Raw genomic sequence first — 17,435 nt, 5'->3', positions numbered from 1 at the left:
AAAGTAATCCGAACCTCCACATCTGGCACTACCAGAATCATAACTCATTATCATTAACATATTTGATGCATTATTTGTTTAGATTAAAAAACACACATTCAAAATATATATATATATATATATATATATATATATATATATATATATACACACACACACACACACAGTGCCTTGCAATAGTATTCAGACCCCTGACCAATTCTCTCATATTACTGAAATACAAATGGTACATTGAAATTTCGTTCTGTTTGATATTTATTTTAAAACACTGAAACTCAAAATCAATTATTGTAAGGTGTCATTGGTTTTATGTTGGGAAATATTTAAGAAAAATAAAAAACTGAAATATCTTGCTTGCATAAGTATTTAACCCCCACACATTAATAAAACCAATGTCACCTTACAATAATTGATTTTGAGTTTCAGTGTTTTAAAATAAAATATCAAACAGCACAATTTCAATGTACCATTTGTAATTCAGTAATATGAGAGAATTGGTCAGGGGTGTGAATACTTTTGCAAGGCACTGTATGTATATATATATATATATATATATATATATATATATATATATATATATATATATATATATATATATATATATATATATATAAATAAATAAATAAAATGCTGCTGCTTACAACTAGGGAGTTTCCTTTAAGGATATACAGAAGCAAATGTATTTTCTGGGTAAAGCTTACTGTGCGAATAGTGCAAATAAAGTCACCACAAAAAAGCTTACATTCAATATTGTGAACAATGTTCAACAGCACATGATAGTTCTGCAAAGGGAATGTAAAACCGTCCCATTCATAAGTGTAACTTTCCTCTATCATTCTGTTGCATTTATGCCACTTTTTATTGCTGCTGTGGAAATAGAATTATGATTTAAGAACTGTTTTATACCAATAAGACTTAATTTTTATGTTAATGTAGGGTTTATTTCTGAGCCCAAAGTCATAAAGTAATTATTATATACTTTTTAATTTAAGTACTGTAGAAAGGAGTGTTTTAATCCAACCCTGATCCCCACAAATGCTGGGGCAAAAACAAGACTGAGTGTATCATTTTATTCTAGGCTGCAGAAGAAAAGGAAGTGTCAACGTTCAGAATAAAAGAAAATGTAGCTGCTCTCCTCAGCAACTGTTTGAATTAAAAAAAAAGGTCCTTAAATAGCCATTAAGTTATAGCTTTGCTTTCTCCTAAGGAAATAGTTTTAGTACTTATTTTTCTGCAGGGATCCCGTGCAAGGATACTTTAAATAATTTTTAAAACCTTGCGTCACAGCGTAATTCAGTTTTTACTCCATGCTTCACAAGTTATCTGTTTCTCCGTTTCTCCTTTTTGCTCTTGCCAGATGTAGGTCTGTTAACAGAGGAATGTGGATGTAGCGCAGTTGCATGGCCTGTTGTCTGTAGGTGGTCAAACAATTTATTCCTGGTTGAAAACTCATTGTGACAGGTAACGCAGCGCAGCTGTGCCTCCTTCTGCAAAGAGCAATACAAATGTACTGGTTATTACATTCTACCGGGATTGTTTTCTTTAGTATGACGGGAATCTGCAGTGCTTGAAGACAGAATGTTAGTAATGTTACATTGTTACACAAGCTTCACATCAAGCCGTCCTAAATTGTTCGGGCCAAACTACACCAGTTGTTGCATTCTATATAAATATCAAATTGTTTTGGACTCTTAACATAGACTCTTGTGTATTGAAACATTCTCAGTCTTTATATGCATTTAAATGGTTACTGGGATTTAATATTGAATCATGGATATCAGTAATTTTTTTTTTTTTGTCACTGGAACCAAAAATACATTGAAGCGAAGGAATCATGCATGCTTTATGGCCAAGAACAAAAAAAAAAAGTGTATGATCATACAAAAATATTATGATTCAGATTTGTTTTGAACAATTTAAAATAAGCCTGTGCTATAACTGTCTTTACTGAGATTAACCAGTTTTGTTTTATATTGGTAACGTGACTGAAGATACCCAAGAGCAAGCACTGAGCTCTTCAAAGTGTTAAACACTACAGGGAGAATATTACAAACCTCTGGTTGCTGATCACTGGCTGCACGCATCTGGTTGCCCTTTTTTGAATCCTTTCCCTTCTTTCCTTTGGTTGTAGCAGAACTAAAAGGAGATACATTTTTATTTAAGCCACATAATAACATAGTTAAAACAGCATGATCTGAAAACACCACAAACATGTTACCTATTCATATGAGAGAATACGAAGGACACTCTACACTGTACAGGAAGCCTACCTTATCGGAGTAGCTCTGGACGTGCATGCCTCCTGTTCATTCTCTACCACCTCATCTGTTTCTTGGGATGTTTTTTCATCCACCAGCTTTTCTGCTGGGTCAGACCTTTCTTCTTGGGCTGCCACTTCTTCTTTATCCTCAGAGTCTTCTTGTTTGGAGTCCTCAGAGTTTGTCTTACTGTCAAAAGTTTCCTGGACAGTTGCCTCTTCAACTAAGCCTTCTGGACAGTTCTAGATGGGATGGGTAGACAAAAAATGTAATATTTGAACCAGGGAATTATTTTACTTGCCATTGAATGAGAATGAAAAACGTGTATTATAAAAGAAATGGTGTTTGATTTTAACTTACCTGCATTGCTTTCTGTTGCCTCTTTTTCTTTTTCTGCTTTTTAGAGAGTCTGACCAAAAATAAATAAATAAAAAAACGATCAATGAGGAACATTACAGTACCAAGAAGCCTTTTGTGGAATTTAGATCAAAATAATGAACCAACACTGTAGTGTGAGGAAGACAATTAACCTTGCGTCTGCTTAAAAAAATAACAGTTCATCAGTGCATCAGTAACACACATCCCCCAACACAGCTGTCAATTCATAATTAGAGATATGATGGAAATGTTTATAGCTATGAGACAAATCAATAGTATAGAATAAGAATTGATAAGTTATTCTCCAGATATATGCAAACATGCAAGTGTGACGTACAGGCGGATATATCCATAAATATGCCCAGAATCCTCCATTCTTTCTCAGCAATAATCAATAACTTATGTTAAATAATGTTAATACCAAGTTTCATGACAATTGGATAAGATGTTTTCCAGATATATGCAAAAATGTGTGAAGTGTGACAAGTACGACCATGTCACTACATGCTCTTTGCAGAGGATTTGATCTTCGCTGGGGATAATAATTGAAGGTCAAACGAGCTGTTGCATTTTGCATCGTTCTGTGCCTGGTCTCTCTGTAGATGATTTTAAAGGAGGTTAATAGCAAGTGAACATTATTAATGATTTAAATTGATCAGCTGACCTTGTTGGCACATTCAATGTTGTCAAGATCACAGTTGTCTCAAACTTCGCATTTCTCATTGTTTGTTGAAATAAGTTTGTTAGATCAGTGGCTAACTGAATCTGTCAATCGGCGGGCACTGACTGTCACTTTATCACTTAACAGACTGATCAGATCATGTGGCCGTCTACTGTCAATCAGATCTTATGATTTCAGTCACGCACTTTTGTCTCGGTGTCCCCACCACTTCCTCCTCCTCCTCCTCTTCCTCTTCCCTGTTCTCATCAGCATTCTGACTGAGGGCCTCCTCCTCCTCTTCCAAGTGCTGCCGTAGTAACGCCACCATCTCTCTGTGCTTCTTGGATTTCTCATGGTTTTTCATTCTATGAATACATAGTATAAAATATACTGAGCCATTAAATATGTATAAAAAGGCTAAGGCAGATTGCAAAGGCTGTCATATTAAACTTGAACTTACGCTTTGTCTGTTTTAAAGGATTTGTTACAGGCTGGGCAGTAAAGTTCATCATAATATTCAACCAGCTCCTCGGCTCCATCTGCTGCGTTTTCTGCAATTCAATTGAACTAAATTATTTATCACGTTCATATTAAATGTTTATATTCCAGCATCTGTCTTTTTTTTCAATATGTAAGCCATTTCAGTTGAAGCCCTAATTGTCTCCCCAATTGCACAATAAAACAAGTATTTTAAAAAATACCTTAAAAACTAAGAAGATATAGAAAAATGATTAGGCAGCAAAACAGCTGCATTCATTGCTGCATATATATATATATATATATATATATATATATATATATATATATATATATATATATATATATATATATAATTAGGGCTGATCCAAATAACAGAACCGATTAATCAACTAAATAGTTAATTGCAAATTATTTTTTTTTACAATTTAAAAATCGGGCAGTTTTTTTTTTTTTTTTTTTGGCTGGGCATTTCAACGGAGTTGACTGTGCAGTGCAGCATTTATTTTTCATGATTCCTTCATTTGGCCTGGCATGGTTTCAGGCGAGTAAATGTATTTTACTAGTGTCACAAGCTGCGACTAACGTTTTGTTTTATTGACGTTAATACTGTTAATATTACATTACTGTTCAAGTTGTTTATGTATACCAAGTTGTTTTAACCGATGTTTACCTGTTTCATGTTCATGAAAAGTGTTTTTTGTTTTTTTTAATGCCGAAAGCCCTAAATATAACGTAAAAAATAAATAAAGGTTGTTCATAAGGAGCCATATACAGTTTGCATCAGACACAAAAAAAATAGTTCTTGTGCATTATACTTTGCTATTAAACTCTTTAATGGATTGACGTTGTTCTGTGAAAATGTGTTACATTTACTGAAATAAAAACGCTTTTAAAACGTCCAAATTCCCACTGGGCTGATGTTATTTTAGATTCTATTGATTTTTTTACGTATTACTGTGCAGGACAGCCACTATAAGATTGTTACCTTTATTAAAAATGTGCAGGAATGAATCTACCGATTAATCAACTAATGCCCAGAAATTAACCGATCACAAATTTTAATCGAGTGACAGCCCTAATAAAATTATATATATATATATATATATATATATTATATATATATATATATATATATATATATATATATATATATATATTATATATATATATATATATATATAATTTTCAGGACATTTCGGGCAAAATCCCTTCTTCAGCTGTTTAAAAAGAAAACACATATATATAAGAAGAAAGTAAACAACTGCATTGGGTGGGTTACCTGTGGGTGACCCGCAAAGTGGGTCGGGTTCGGGTCGGATTGTGAACTTTTCCGCAGTTTGCAGTTCGGGTCCAAAAAAATGTAAATTTCGGGTCTGAATTTGAATCACCAAAAACGTTTTCTGTCGTTTTAGCATACTCGTCTGTAACCCTTTCCAAAATAACATATTAGAAGGTAAATGTACCGGTATTTCCTGCACTAAAGCAGGAGGTGATTAGGGAGGAGTCAGCTGACTAAGCAGTGTTCTTGCTCGTTTTGATACATCGCAAGATCCTTTTATCATGTCTGCTTGGTGATATTAAAAATGTTTGTGGACGGGGCTCCCGAGTGGCGCATCCAGTAAAGGCGCTCTGCGTGGAGTGCAGCCATGTATCACACACACACTATTTTTGATGTAGTGCAGTTTTTTGGGGGAAAATATACCCTACACTAAACTAATAAACAAATGCAATAATGAACACGAGTAAATGCTATGGAAACACAGGTGCAAAAAGTCAAGATCCCGGTTTAATGTAGTGGGTGTTCAATACAGATTACATTACAACCTTTTTGAAGGGATAAGAAAGAAGAGTTTAATGATACAGCTGAAAGCGTCCCCTGATGAAGTGCTGAAAGTGTCTGTGTACTTACCACCAAGTTCTTCTCCCACCTCTAGCCCCTCATCCTCATCCCCAGACCTGTCCCCAAACTCCTTCTCATATCGAGCCTCCATCTGCTGCAGCTCCTTCTCAAGGTCTGACATGGCAGCCCAGCTCTGCTCTTTGTAATTTTCAGCAAGCCTGAAACACAGCAGAATCCGTTTTGTAGATAACATTTAAAGTCCTACAACTATACCACAAGCATAGTTTGAACAAAAAATGTCAAGCCCTAACTGTAGCTCATAGTAAAACCTGGATTGAATCAAACGGCTGCTCAATATTGTGCCACCAAGCTTCTCTGTAAAAGCAATAACTCACTTGGCCTGGTTGAGTTTCTGCTGTCTGCGGAACTCCTCTACCTTCTTGGCCTTCTCTGCATTCTGCTCCTCCACCAGCTTCTTGTGTGCCTGCACACGCTTGTCCCGTTTGCGGATGAATGCCACCAGCTGCCGCACCAGCTCGTTCCTCTCCTTGCGTGCCTTTTCCCTCTTCTTCTTATTCTCCTTCTCCATCGCCCGCTTCTCCCAGCGGTTGGAGGCCTGTCTTGTGTCGTACTCCTCCTTCCAGGCAAAGTTCTTCCTGGTGCAGAAACTCTGCCAGTAGGCATAAAAGAGATGGACGACCTGCAAAGCACCAACAGAAACTACTGAGACTTTTAGTTCAACATTCTTGTTTAGGTAGTTAATTAGTTTAGTTTTAATTCTAGGTTTTCATTAATAGTTTTTTTTTTTACCGTGTCATAATCACTTTGCGAGTCTCCAAATGTGGGGAACTCCTCCTCCTCCTCCTCTACTTCCTTAGTGTTTTCTTGTTCTTCCTTTACAATTGTCTCAAACAGGTTTCGATACACAGAATAAAATCCCTGGGAAAAAGTTGACAAAATAACATGACAAGGTTTCAAATGGCACAGTCTTAACAAATAAATATCAATAAAAGGATGTATGTTAAATGCATATTGGCACCGTTCAATATAAAAACATCTTCAACATTTATAAACATCTAAAAGTATCCTAGAACTCCAGAAGAGGCTCTTGCTAACAGTTGAGATGGGGTGCGATGTTAAGTCTACAGTGAAAAATCTGAACATGTATTTTGAAGTGCTCAGTCACACATTCTGAAGTAAAACTGCAAGACAGCTTCATGTGTTTTAAATTTTCTTCTAATTAGGTATACAGACATTGAAACCTACCTCCTCATCATCTCCATACCCAGAATAACAGGTAACAGTGAAAAACTGCAGGAGGTCCACACTATCGTCTTCATACTCTCCACTCACTCCACCCTTCAGCAGTGCTTCGCGGTGGTTATCGTACCTGGAGGACCAGTCACATGACAGCTCAATAAAGAAATATAGTAATAAACCCGCCAATCTTTACCCTTGCCACTAACAAGTAAGTTTAATTAAATCCTTTAGAGGTGCAGCTCAATTGCAATGTTCCTTTTAGCAGAGCTGGGGCGTTTGCTTTTCTTTTCTGCTTGTTACTTACCAGGCTCTTTCTTGTGGGTCAATGAGAACTTCATATGCAGCCTGGATGAGTTTGAACTGTTCTGCTGCTTCTTCTGCATTGTCCAGATTCTTATCTGTGAAAATGAAAAACATTTTTAGCACCAGTGAATTTCAATTAACCGTTAAACAAGGTCTGTTATTAATGAATCAACAAAAATATTCCCTGAATCCTACTACCTTATAAGTATGTTACATGTATCCTGTAGTTTAATGTCCTACTTTGCAGCACTGTGGCAGCTTTGTTTTGGGTTTACAAAGATCAGCCTTCAGTTTTAAGCTTTTAGGACACAAACTACAGAGTAATTGCTTTCTACTAACACACAAAGTAAAAATTATATTTTTATGATTAGGCATACAGTTTTAGAAATTCTAACTGAAATGACAACAAAGGATTATTGAGTCTGTTGTTGGAAATTTTGAAAGCAGAAACATAAAATGATGTGAAACCCAGTCAAGTACACAAACGTTTCACCTAGGGCTTCCATCTGCCACTATCCAAAACTTTGTTTGACAGCCAGCAAACGTACCTTACTGTATTGGAACAGCGTAAGCACAAGTACACTACTGAGAGCATGGCTTTAACAACAACAGCAGCGGGGAGTTTATATTAGTTACTTTTTGAATGCACGCTTTAAAGGCATAACATTTAGGAGTGAAATTAAATACCTGGATGCCATTTCAGAGCTAATTTTCTGTAGGCCTTTTTCAAATCGTCATCCGTAGCGTCTCTTTTGACACACAGAAGCTCATAATGGCACTTCATCTTGACGTTTCAAACCAAGTTCACAGGGACAAGTGATCTTCTCTTCTGAGCTTCGGTTTGTGTCGAAAGCGAGTTACAAACCTCTAGTTCACCAAAACAAATAAGAAATGACTGTGTTCATCTGGGTTTTTTTTTTTTTGGTTTTTTTTTACGTTCTTTAATAGTATCGCTCCTCACCACAGCCAAGTGAGTTTCTAAACTACCGGTATCCTTCAATTACCCTTTTCTTCCTTTGGGTGTTTTATTTTTTATTTGCAGCCACCTAAATAACGTCTTCTAAACTTGTATGAAATCACCTTAATATTGTTTTTCCCTCGCCACCTTGCAGATTTGGTGATTTACCAGATTGCTCCCGGTCACCGAGCAGCAATGTGACTGAACAGCAGCCGGCTCGGCGCTTTTAAGTGACATCATAAAAAGGTGGCGAAGGTAACTTTAAAAGCAGCATTGCCCCCTGCCGATCAAATATGTGCACCACACTGTAAGCAAGAAGGAATGCAAAATGTGATTACACTTTAACAATTTTGTGGCGTACTTAAAAATATATTCAGTATCGGCACAAATTATCGCAAGAACAAATGATTTACAGCAAGGTGAGGTGGGGATTTTGCCCATTTTTCCTCACTCAGACCCTTTACTTAAATATCCTGCTATCCCTGAATAGATAACAGTCTCTTCTTTAAAAGTAGACTAAATATTTTAATGGACAAGACATCTCCCAAGTAGAATAGAATAGTACCGCTAATAATTATATTTATATAATTTATATTTAAAAAAGCTGGCTCTTTGAGCTATATATATATATATATATATATATATATATATATATATATATATATATATATATATATATATATATATATTCTTTCTAGTAAAGCAGTACAACTGGGGATGGGAGTTTGTTACCGGTGTAGGGTCAGAATGTGGTACGCATACCAAAACCTGACTTGTAACATCAAAAAAATTGTATGCTGTCATTGATTCGGAAGAGGTGATTGACTACTGCACACATCGCTATGAACAAGGCAAAATAGTTCACCCACAAAAATGTTGACAAAGAAATGAAAAAGTAAAGAATGTACATTTACATACTGAATACAGTAATTACATGTCCTTTCTCTTGAAAAACACATGCAGCGTAGATTGCTTTATATTTTTCTCAATGCACGGTTTGCAGTTTCCTCCTCACACCTGTTGCCTGGTTACAGTTTGTGTTAAGATGGCGGGCAAGTAACAATTGCATCATGCGTGATTCACACTACAACATACATGCCAACAGTCCCTATATGGTCGGGACAGTACCGATTTCCTAGCAAATTGTCCCGCGTCCCAATGCATAGGAAGAAAGTCCCGATATTTACCCATAGACAAAATTCAAATTATGGTCTTTTTTTTCCAGTTAGTCAGTACCGAGATTGTTGTATCCGCGTCAATCCTGTAAGTTCTTGCTGTTGGGATTGTTAAAAACAGGGTCGTTATAGTTACAGTGCTGTGAAAAAGTATCCCCCCCCTGTCTGATTTTCTTCATTTTTGCATATTTTTGTCACTGAATGTTATCAGATCTTCAACCAAAAACTAATATTAGATAAAAGGGACCCTGAGTGAACAAATAAAACTAAAATGTGATACATATTTCATTTATTTATTAAAGAAAGTTACGCAACACCTAATGCCCCCGTGTGAAAAAGTAATCGGCCCCTTAGACTCAATAACTGGTTACGCCACCTTTAGCAGCAATAACTGCAACCACACGCTTCCTGTAGTTAGTGATTAGTCTCTCACTCCTCCAAGCAGAACTGCTTCAACTTAGTGACATTTGTGGGTTTTCGAGCATGAACTGCTCGTTTCGGGTCCTGCCACAACATCTCAATGCGGGTTTAGGTCTAGACTTTGACTAGGCCATTCCAAAACTTTAAATTCCTTGTTCTTCAACCATTCTGATGTAGACTTGCTTGTGTGTTTCGGATCATTTTCTTGCTGCATGACCCAGCTGCGCTTCAGCTTCAGCTCACGGACGGATAGCCTGACATTCTCCTGTAGAATTCTCTGATACAGAGCAGAATTCATGGTTCCTTCAATGATGGCAAGGCGTCCAGGTCCTGATGCAGCAAAGCATCCCCAAACCATGACACTATCATCACCATGCTTGACCGTTGGTATGAGGTTCTTACTGTGGAATGCAGTGTTTGGTTTTCGCCAGACATAACGGGGCCCATGTTGGCCAAAAAGTTCCACTTTTGACTCAACTGTCCATAGAACATTGTTCCAGAACTCTTGAGGACCATCCAGGTGCTTTTTGGCAAACTTGAGACGAGCATTCATGTTCTTCTTAGTGAGCAATGGTTTCCTCCTTGCTACTCTGCCATGAATCCCATTTTTGCCCAGTGTCTTTCTGATGGTGGAGTCATGAACACTGACCTTAGCCGAGGCGAGAGATGCCTGCAGATCCCTGGATGTTGTTCTAGGGTTCTTTGTGACTTCCTGGACGATTTTACGCCTTGCTCTTGAAGAGATTTTGGCAGGACGGCCACTCCTGGGAAGATTCACTACTGTCCCAAACTTTCTCCATTTGGATAATATGGCTCTGACTGTGGTTCGGTGGAGCCCCAGAGCCTTAGAAATAGCTTTGTAACCCTTTCCAGACTGACAGGCAGCAACAACTTTTTTCTTGGAGGTCTTCAGGAATTTCTTTTGTTCGTGGCATGATGTGCCTCTAGAACCTGTGTGCTGACAACTTCACTCTGACGGTAAGGGCCAAAGTTAGTCAGATTTATATTGGGCAGGGCTGGCCCAAATCAGGCCTGGTTGTTATTCAAAGTACTCAAACAGCTGACCCTAATTATCCCTTTAATTGGGTTGACTTAACTAGGGGGAAGGCAATAACTTTCACACCTGAAGACTGCATGTTTGCTTACCTTGCACACCAAACAAATGAAAGAAGCACCAAACTTTGGTGTCATTTTTTCTCTCAGACTCCCTCTATATAATACTACAACCCACTAAAAAATCTGACCAAATACAATGTGAAAAATGTATAGTGTATAGCACTGTATAGTGAAGTGAGCCTGTATTTCCGCAGAGGGTAAATCTTGCATCTTCGCTCAAGGACTAACAAAGTAATGGATAAGAAACAGTGTTTGCACCAGATAGTCCTGCAACTAAAGGCAGTCTATAAACTATAATTTTATGTATGGATATATGTGTTCCATATATTTCAAACCTCTTAAATGGATTAGGCTGTTTTTAAAGTTGCTTATCAAATGGTTAAACAAATTACTTATTTTTAAAATTATTTTAATTGACAGTTCATATAAATCTTTTTCAATACTGGTGTAGCCTACCATATAGGTGTAAAAAAACAACACATTAAATTAAAATCAATTTGAACTCTTCCTGTTTATTGTAAGGTAATGTTCTGATAAACAAATTCTCGGAAACATTTCTTCTTTAATAGTCAGTCTTATACAAACACACACAAAAAAACACACCAAGTCACCCCTCCCCTCAACTTTGTGTCTCTAGTGCCACATCAGGCAAAGAGGATAAATTGGTTATCAGAAATATTCTACATGAACAAACATGTACAATGATGCTGAAGTACATGCACTGTATAAAAATATCCCTGGTTTTGTGTTTTATTGGCACACTGTCTTTCCATAGTTTCAGATTTGTATTCTGAATCTCAAGGGTCCCCATCGTGCCACATGGAAAAGTTTAAAACCTTTTTTGTTTTAGCTTTCTTTGCCGTTTGAATTCTTTATTCTTTTTCTTCTTAATAGGTTTGGGCTCTGGTGCTACCAGCTGGATGTCTGATGGCTTCTCTTCGGCAGGCGTCACAAAGACGTCCTGCGTGGGGTCTTCTTTCTCTTTTACTTTCGGTTCGCTCTTCTTCATTTTCTGAAGCTCCTTAACCTGCTGTTTCTCCTTCAGCCTTGCAGCAGTGGCCAATCGAATCATTCGGCGATGCTGTTGAAACAAAAAAAGTCAGTAAGTACTGTTGACAGCTGGCTCTTCTGGGCAAGCAAATACAATATGAATTACAATGAGAAATATTAATTATGGCAAACATTTATTATTCTGTAAAAAGACAATCACCATATTTGGGGACTGGTAGCGTGGGTTTTCATACAATGTTGCTCCTCCAAAGCTCCCCTGGAAAATTTTGATGAGATTTAAAACAAAACGAGGTCCTATTTCCACAAGTGACCCATCTTCTTCAATTATCTGCAGAGATCATAAAATCAGTTAAAGCAAGTTAAGTTCTGCCAACACACAATTATTTTTGCAACAGATTATCTTTAATGCAAACAATATACTCAAATTGCTTTAAAAAGTTTCCAACATTTAAAAAAAAAAGAATCACTCCATAGTATTTTAGATGCTTTTAGATGCTCATATTCTCGATTTGGGTGCCATACAGTGCTCCACATTTTAAGATGCCAGGTAAGCAGAGAATTAGAAAATGTCAACACAATGTATATGCCAACTGTGACTCACAAGGGGCAACCCACTGAATAACACACTTGCATTTACAGAAACTATCGTAGCGGAGGATTTTTATTGCAATACATTTCAAAAGTAGATGGAGGACAGTGTGGACTGGTACTCACACACAGCAGAAGGAAACAAATCAATACTGACCTGGTAATTCCTGAACCAAATCCTGTTGTCTGCGATTGTGAAAGTTAAAATGTGGTCAACAAATGGCTGGCTCTTTGGGTGGTACTGAGGAGTGGAAAATGTCTAAAACACAAACAAAAACCAATCACCAGTGTGTGTGAGCTGTTACAACTCAGTTACTTTGCTGAAGTAAATTAGTCAAAAATGTGATTTTTTTTTGTTTAGAGGACATCATTGTAAAGGAGGCAACTTAACCTCAATGTTCTATGAATCTCTGTTGAAGTTTGTTATGTTAGGACAGTCTCCTGCATGTGGTAACTCATACCATTCTGAACTATGCACCCTGTCTTTCAGGAGCTTTTCTTATAGAAGCTACAGAACACAAAGATTATACACCAGATAAGGATGGAGTTAGGAGTGGCAGCATCTTTAAAGGCCTTCAGATACAGAGATACCCATCCCCATGGTAGAACAAACCACATCATGTGTTTTTTCTTTAAGTTTAATGTCTCCAATGTAGAAAAACAAGCATTGTATAAAACTCAAATGCATTTTACATATTTATAATCCGGTTTCCATGGTAACCACCCATAATTGGACTCACCTACTTAGTTTATATAATTATTTTTTTGTTTTGTTTTTTTAAATGAAACTACAATATAAAAATTAAAGCTTTTTGTGTGTACTTACCAGTTATGCCTAATAACCTAGGTTGCAAATTGTTCTACCATGGGGAGTGGTCCCCGCTCCTAAACTTGTCTATGTCACTGCACTAAATATTTTCTCCAAGAGGTTGAACATGGATTATGACATCACAGTAGTAGCCCATTGCAACATGCATGCTTTGTTTTTATTAACAGTTGCAGATTAAAAACGATCTCACACAGACGTACATCTCAACAACATTAGACATTTCTTGTCCAAGTTCACGTGAAAAAACTTAAGCAGTCTTGAAAGCCTGTATATACACTTGCTTAGAACATTGTGACCAATATGGCAGAACTACACAATTCTACTTACAGTATGGAAATGAACACTAATTTACAATGTTCTATGTTGTATTGCAACCATCATTCAATAGATTGATCACCTGAATGAAAAGTTCCTTTAGCAGGGCATAGTGAGGTTCCTTTTCAAACGTCTGTAAAGAGAATTAAACAAACATTTAAGAAACATGGGAGGCATCAAATCATACAGCCTGTGAATTTTCAATTTTCTAAAACTCCCTTACTGGGTCAAAGGAGAGAAGTGGTCGTGATCCTTTCAAGCAGTTTCCTGTCATTTTAAGTTCAGCTAGGGTGTGAACTGTGTGGGGAAAAAAAAAACAAACACAAGTGTCATTGACACAGTATTACAATCTAGTCTAATTAAACAACCCTAGAATTAGCAGGTATTGGTCAACCATGGTGTTATGCGATCCAAGCTAATGTATTTATCTATAATAAACTAAATTGGCACAATCAATGTTCAAATACTGTATTGCTTCACCATCGGAACACAATTTAAAATATGAAATGTAAAAGGCATATCAATCAACAGCCTTAAATGTAAATAGGGCACGGTATTCTCTGTACTAATGTTGTTATATTTGAGCCCGAATTAGATGCGACATCAAAGACACATAGAGGGTTTTTAAAACATGTAACACTGAACTCAGACGAAATCATGATATGCTGACACAAAATGTTTAAATACTCACCGTTTTGTACCAAAAACTTGGCTGAAGGTCCATGAGGAACATTGGAAATCCTGAAGTAAAAAATAACAGTTCAGAAAAAGTTGCCACTGAACAAAAATAGGAACAGCCTAATTTAGTATTTATACATTTTATTTTCAAATATTTTCTAACAGTCAGCTGAATACTCACCACATGTAAAGGTCCTGCTTTTTTTTAGCTTCAAAAAAGATGCATTTGTTGCAGTTTTTTATTTCACAGACCTGGAAGACAAGTATCATATTTTATTACAGTAGAACCTGTCATATCAGATCCCAAAAGACACTAACCAATGGACCTCTGGCATGTGTCATTTACACATGCTGCTACCAACTTAACACTACAAATGGGAGATGATCAATGCACATTTTATTATGAGGTCAGAATAGATTTAGTTGCAGATTAAAGGAGGCTGTGTGGTCCAGTGGTTAAAAAGAAGGCATTTCTAACTTCTGAATAATGGGCTTACCTCATTAACAACAAACAGTTTATCCTTTCGGTCCATTTTTGTATCTGGAGACAGAATTTAAACAGTTAATTCACAATGTTGAGTTTAATTTTAAATGGTTGTTGTCGCAAACTGTAAAAGTAGAACTAAGACGTAATGTTGGATTTCCAGCACTTACTAAACAATAACTTAACTTGCTGAAACTGGCACACCCAGAAAAGCCCTGGTCTATCAATAGTGACCATTTAAGTATATCTAGATATTTTGCACCACATTAGATCATTAGATTCGGTGTACCTGCTTTAGTGTGTGGCATCATTGTCCGGAGGTCCTGCATCAAGTGTCTTGTTCTGAAGTTGATGCCTCTAGATGAAAACACAAGCACTCGCTCCTTGTTTTTCCATTTACCCTGCAAATGATGAGGCCAAATATTTATCAGACAGATATAAAATGTGCAGTCGGTACCCCTATATAAAGTATACAACGTTTACAGTCATTTACAACCCTTACAAATTGAAAAGTAGAGGGAACTGGTTAACCGCTATACACACAAACCTATTGAAGGGATTGCATGCAAAAACGAAATGTGTTTTTTAACCTAAATGGAATCAACATATCATACATTAATGTTACACCAAGCGCCAACAGGAATAAGTGTATTGATGCTTCTGACGGTGTTTTAACGGGATTTAGAAATATATGGTATGTCAAGAGAGTGGTTTCTGGCGTGAACATAGAAACAATTCTGATGAAAAAAACTGATCAAAACTATACAATAGGAGGTTATTTAAAAGAAGAAAAAAAAAAACAGTGTTAACAGATCTCGATATGAATTCTAAACTGATCGAAGTGCTCAGCGGAGTACTGTAGTAAATCACACGCTGGGTGTTAAAATAATCTGATTTGCAATATTTACCTTAGAAACTGGAGCTGGAATATTGTGTTCCTTCTCTGATGGCTGCCCAGGTTTCGCCGTCTGCTTCCCTGTGGCATTTTCGGCAAATTTAACTTTTTTCGCCTGTTTTCCAGCACCAGAGCCCGATCCACGCTTTCTCTTGAAAGCCGCCATTCTACAGGAACAGGAAATTCTCGTTTATCCATCATGTGGTCCGCTGAAGTAAACTAAATCAGCATAGTCATCGAAAACAGAGAGCGCCATCTGCTGATTGGAAGTCAAAACTGTTAATACTGGTATTGAACTACACCTGCCATATCTGATTTAATTAACTCCTGAGGTCGGTCCATTGGATGTGTGAAGATATCGTATCTCAAAGTAAGTTGTTATATTACGCTTTATTTGCTTTGCTAACGTCAGTATATGTGTACACATTTAGATAAATCTGTGTGTGCAAAACACCACATTTGTAAAGTAGTACTGTACATATTGTAGCGATCTCGGTTAACGCAGTCAGGCGCATCACACAGGGCGAGGCAATCCACACACCGGCGGAGGGCGTGCGCGAACCCGCGCCCTTTCGCACGAAAGCATAGCGCCGATACCACTGTACAGAAGTAGAATAGAAGAGCTAATACAATATATTAGGCTATACAATGGGAATTTGTAAAAAAAAAAAAAAAAAAATGTAAAAAAGCGCAGTGCAGTTATAAAATCTAAGCAGTGTAATACAGTATTTGACAATTTACAAAACAGCATTCCAAAAACAGTTACTTTGTCAATCCATGCCAAAGTATTCCGCTTTTTAAAAACAACAACAACAACAACAACAACAACAACAACAACAGAGAAGCGTACACACAAACACAGCTGAAGGGAGATAGCTGCTAGAAACAGATCCTCCCGAGGATGTGGAGAAGGATCAGCTGCGGCGAGCTGGTGACGGGACGACCAGCAGAGGAGGACGGCAGAGGAACCTGCGATGAAGGAAAGCAGCAGGAGACTACCTTGTAGGGAAGAGCTGGAGCTGATGGGGCATCTCTCCGTGAAGTCTGAGGAAACCAAGGTCCCCTGCAGCACCCCGGAAGCAGTGCCAGGATCTCCAGCTCTACCGCAGACTGATCTCCAAGATGCTGGTCGGCCCGGGCGACCAGAAGGAGGAGCCGACGAGGATGGCCTCTCCGGGGGAGTCACTTGCAAGCCCCTGAAGTACAATGTGAAGGCAGATTGAGACACCTTCTAAGCGCAGTTTGAGATCATCACACGGATAGCGATAAAGCCCTCTAGCTGGCGAGCTCCCTCACTGATGACATGCTGCTCTGCCTCCTGACGACGCACCGTCATTGGGGAGTACACATTCGTCTAGAAGCTGCACTATTACCCATGAGGTGTGGGTCGCGGAGAACCTGCCTGCACAGTTTGTGGTGCCACAGCTGTGCTGGGCTGGATGGGGCCCAACAACAACAGCTGCATGTAGTGGTGGCAGAATTTGAGGACGTCTTCGCCGGAGAAGATGAACAGGTTGGACGCACCACCACAGTCCAGTACCATATTGACACAGTGACTGCAGCCCCCCTCAGCCAGCCACCCAGCCGAATCTCCTGGGCCTTATTATGTGTAATATGTAGCATTCTGGGTGGATAACTCTACCACTAATTACAGTTTGACTGTTCTTTATATTGTATGTTACAAATGTAGACTTTATAAAATCCTTCTGTTTAACTCTTAGTGGTTCCAATTGAGTCATGCAAAGACTGGCTCCATACATCTCATGATGCAGTGGTTTAATTTAAA

The 17,435-nt window shown here is 37.8% G+C and overlaps 2 protein-coding genes across 2 annotated transcripts; both read right to left on the bottom strand.

Annotated features, from left to right (window-relative positions):
• Nucleotides 1-964: 964 nt before the first annotated feature.
• LOC117970214 (dnaJ homolog subfamily C member 21-like) lies at nt 965-8,382 on the bottom strand. Its single transcript, XM_059024811.1, has 12 exons — nt 7,868-8,382; nt 7,182-7,275; nt 6,884-7,007; nt 6,428-6,556; nt 6,013-6,317; nt 5,687-5,835; nt 3,758-3,848; nt 3,504-3,662; nt 2,619-2,667; nt 2,271-2,500; nt 2,055-2,136; nt 965-1,487 (listed from the first exon to the last, which is right to left on the bottom strand). Exons 1-12 carry the CDS (start codon nt 7,962-7,964, stop codon nt 1,320-1,322), a joined length of 1,677 nt encoding a protein of 558 aa, XP_058880794.1. The 5' UTR covers nt 7,965-8,382; the 3' UTR covers nt 965-1,319.
• Nucleotides 8,383-11,341: 2,959 nt separating this feature from the next.
• Nucleotides 11,342-15,864, bottom strand: LOC117420981 (ribosome biogenesis protein BRX1 homolog). The gene is made up of 10 exons (XM_034034803.3): nt 15,663-15,864; nt 15,044-15,155; nt 14,768-14,811; nt 14,452-14,522; nt 14,284-14,333; nt 13,816-13,889; nt 13,675-13,725; nt 12,606-12,707; nt 12,060-12,188; nt 11,342-11,930 (listed from the first exon to the last, which is right to left on the bottom strand). Exons 1-10 carry the CDS (start codon nt 15,813-15,815, stop codon nt 11,679-11,681), a joined length of 1,038 nt encoding a protein of 345 aa, XP_033890694.2. The 5' UTR covers nt 15,816-15,864; the 3' UTR covers nt 11,342-11,678.
• Nucleotides 15,865-17,435: the final 1,571 nt, after the last annotated feature.

Source organism: Acipenser ruthenus, chromosome 1, assembly GCF_902713425.1.
Source record: "Acipenser ruthenus chromosome 1, fAciRut3.2 maternal haplotype, whole genome shotgun sequence".
Lineage (NCBI taxonomy): Eukaryota > Metazoa > Chordata > Actinopteri > Acipenseriformes > Acipenseridae > Acipenser > Acipenser ruthenus.
Note: the sequence above shows the minus strand (reverse complement) of the source record. Positions and strands in the feature narration are given on the sequence as shown.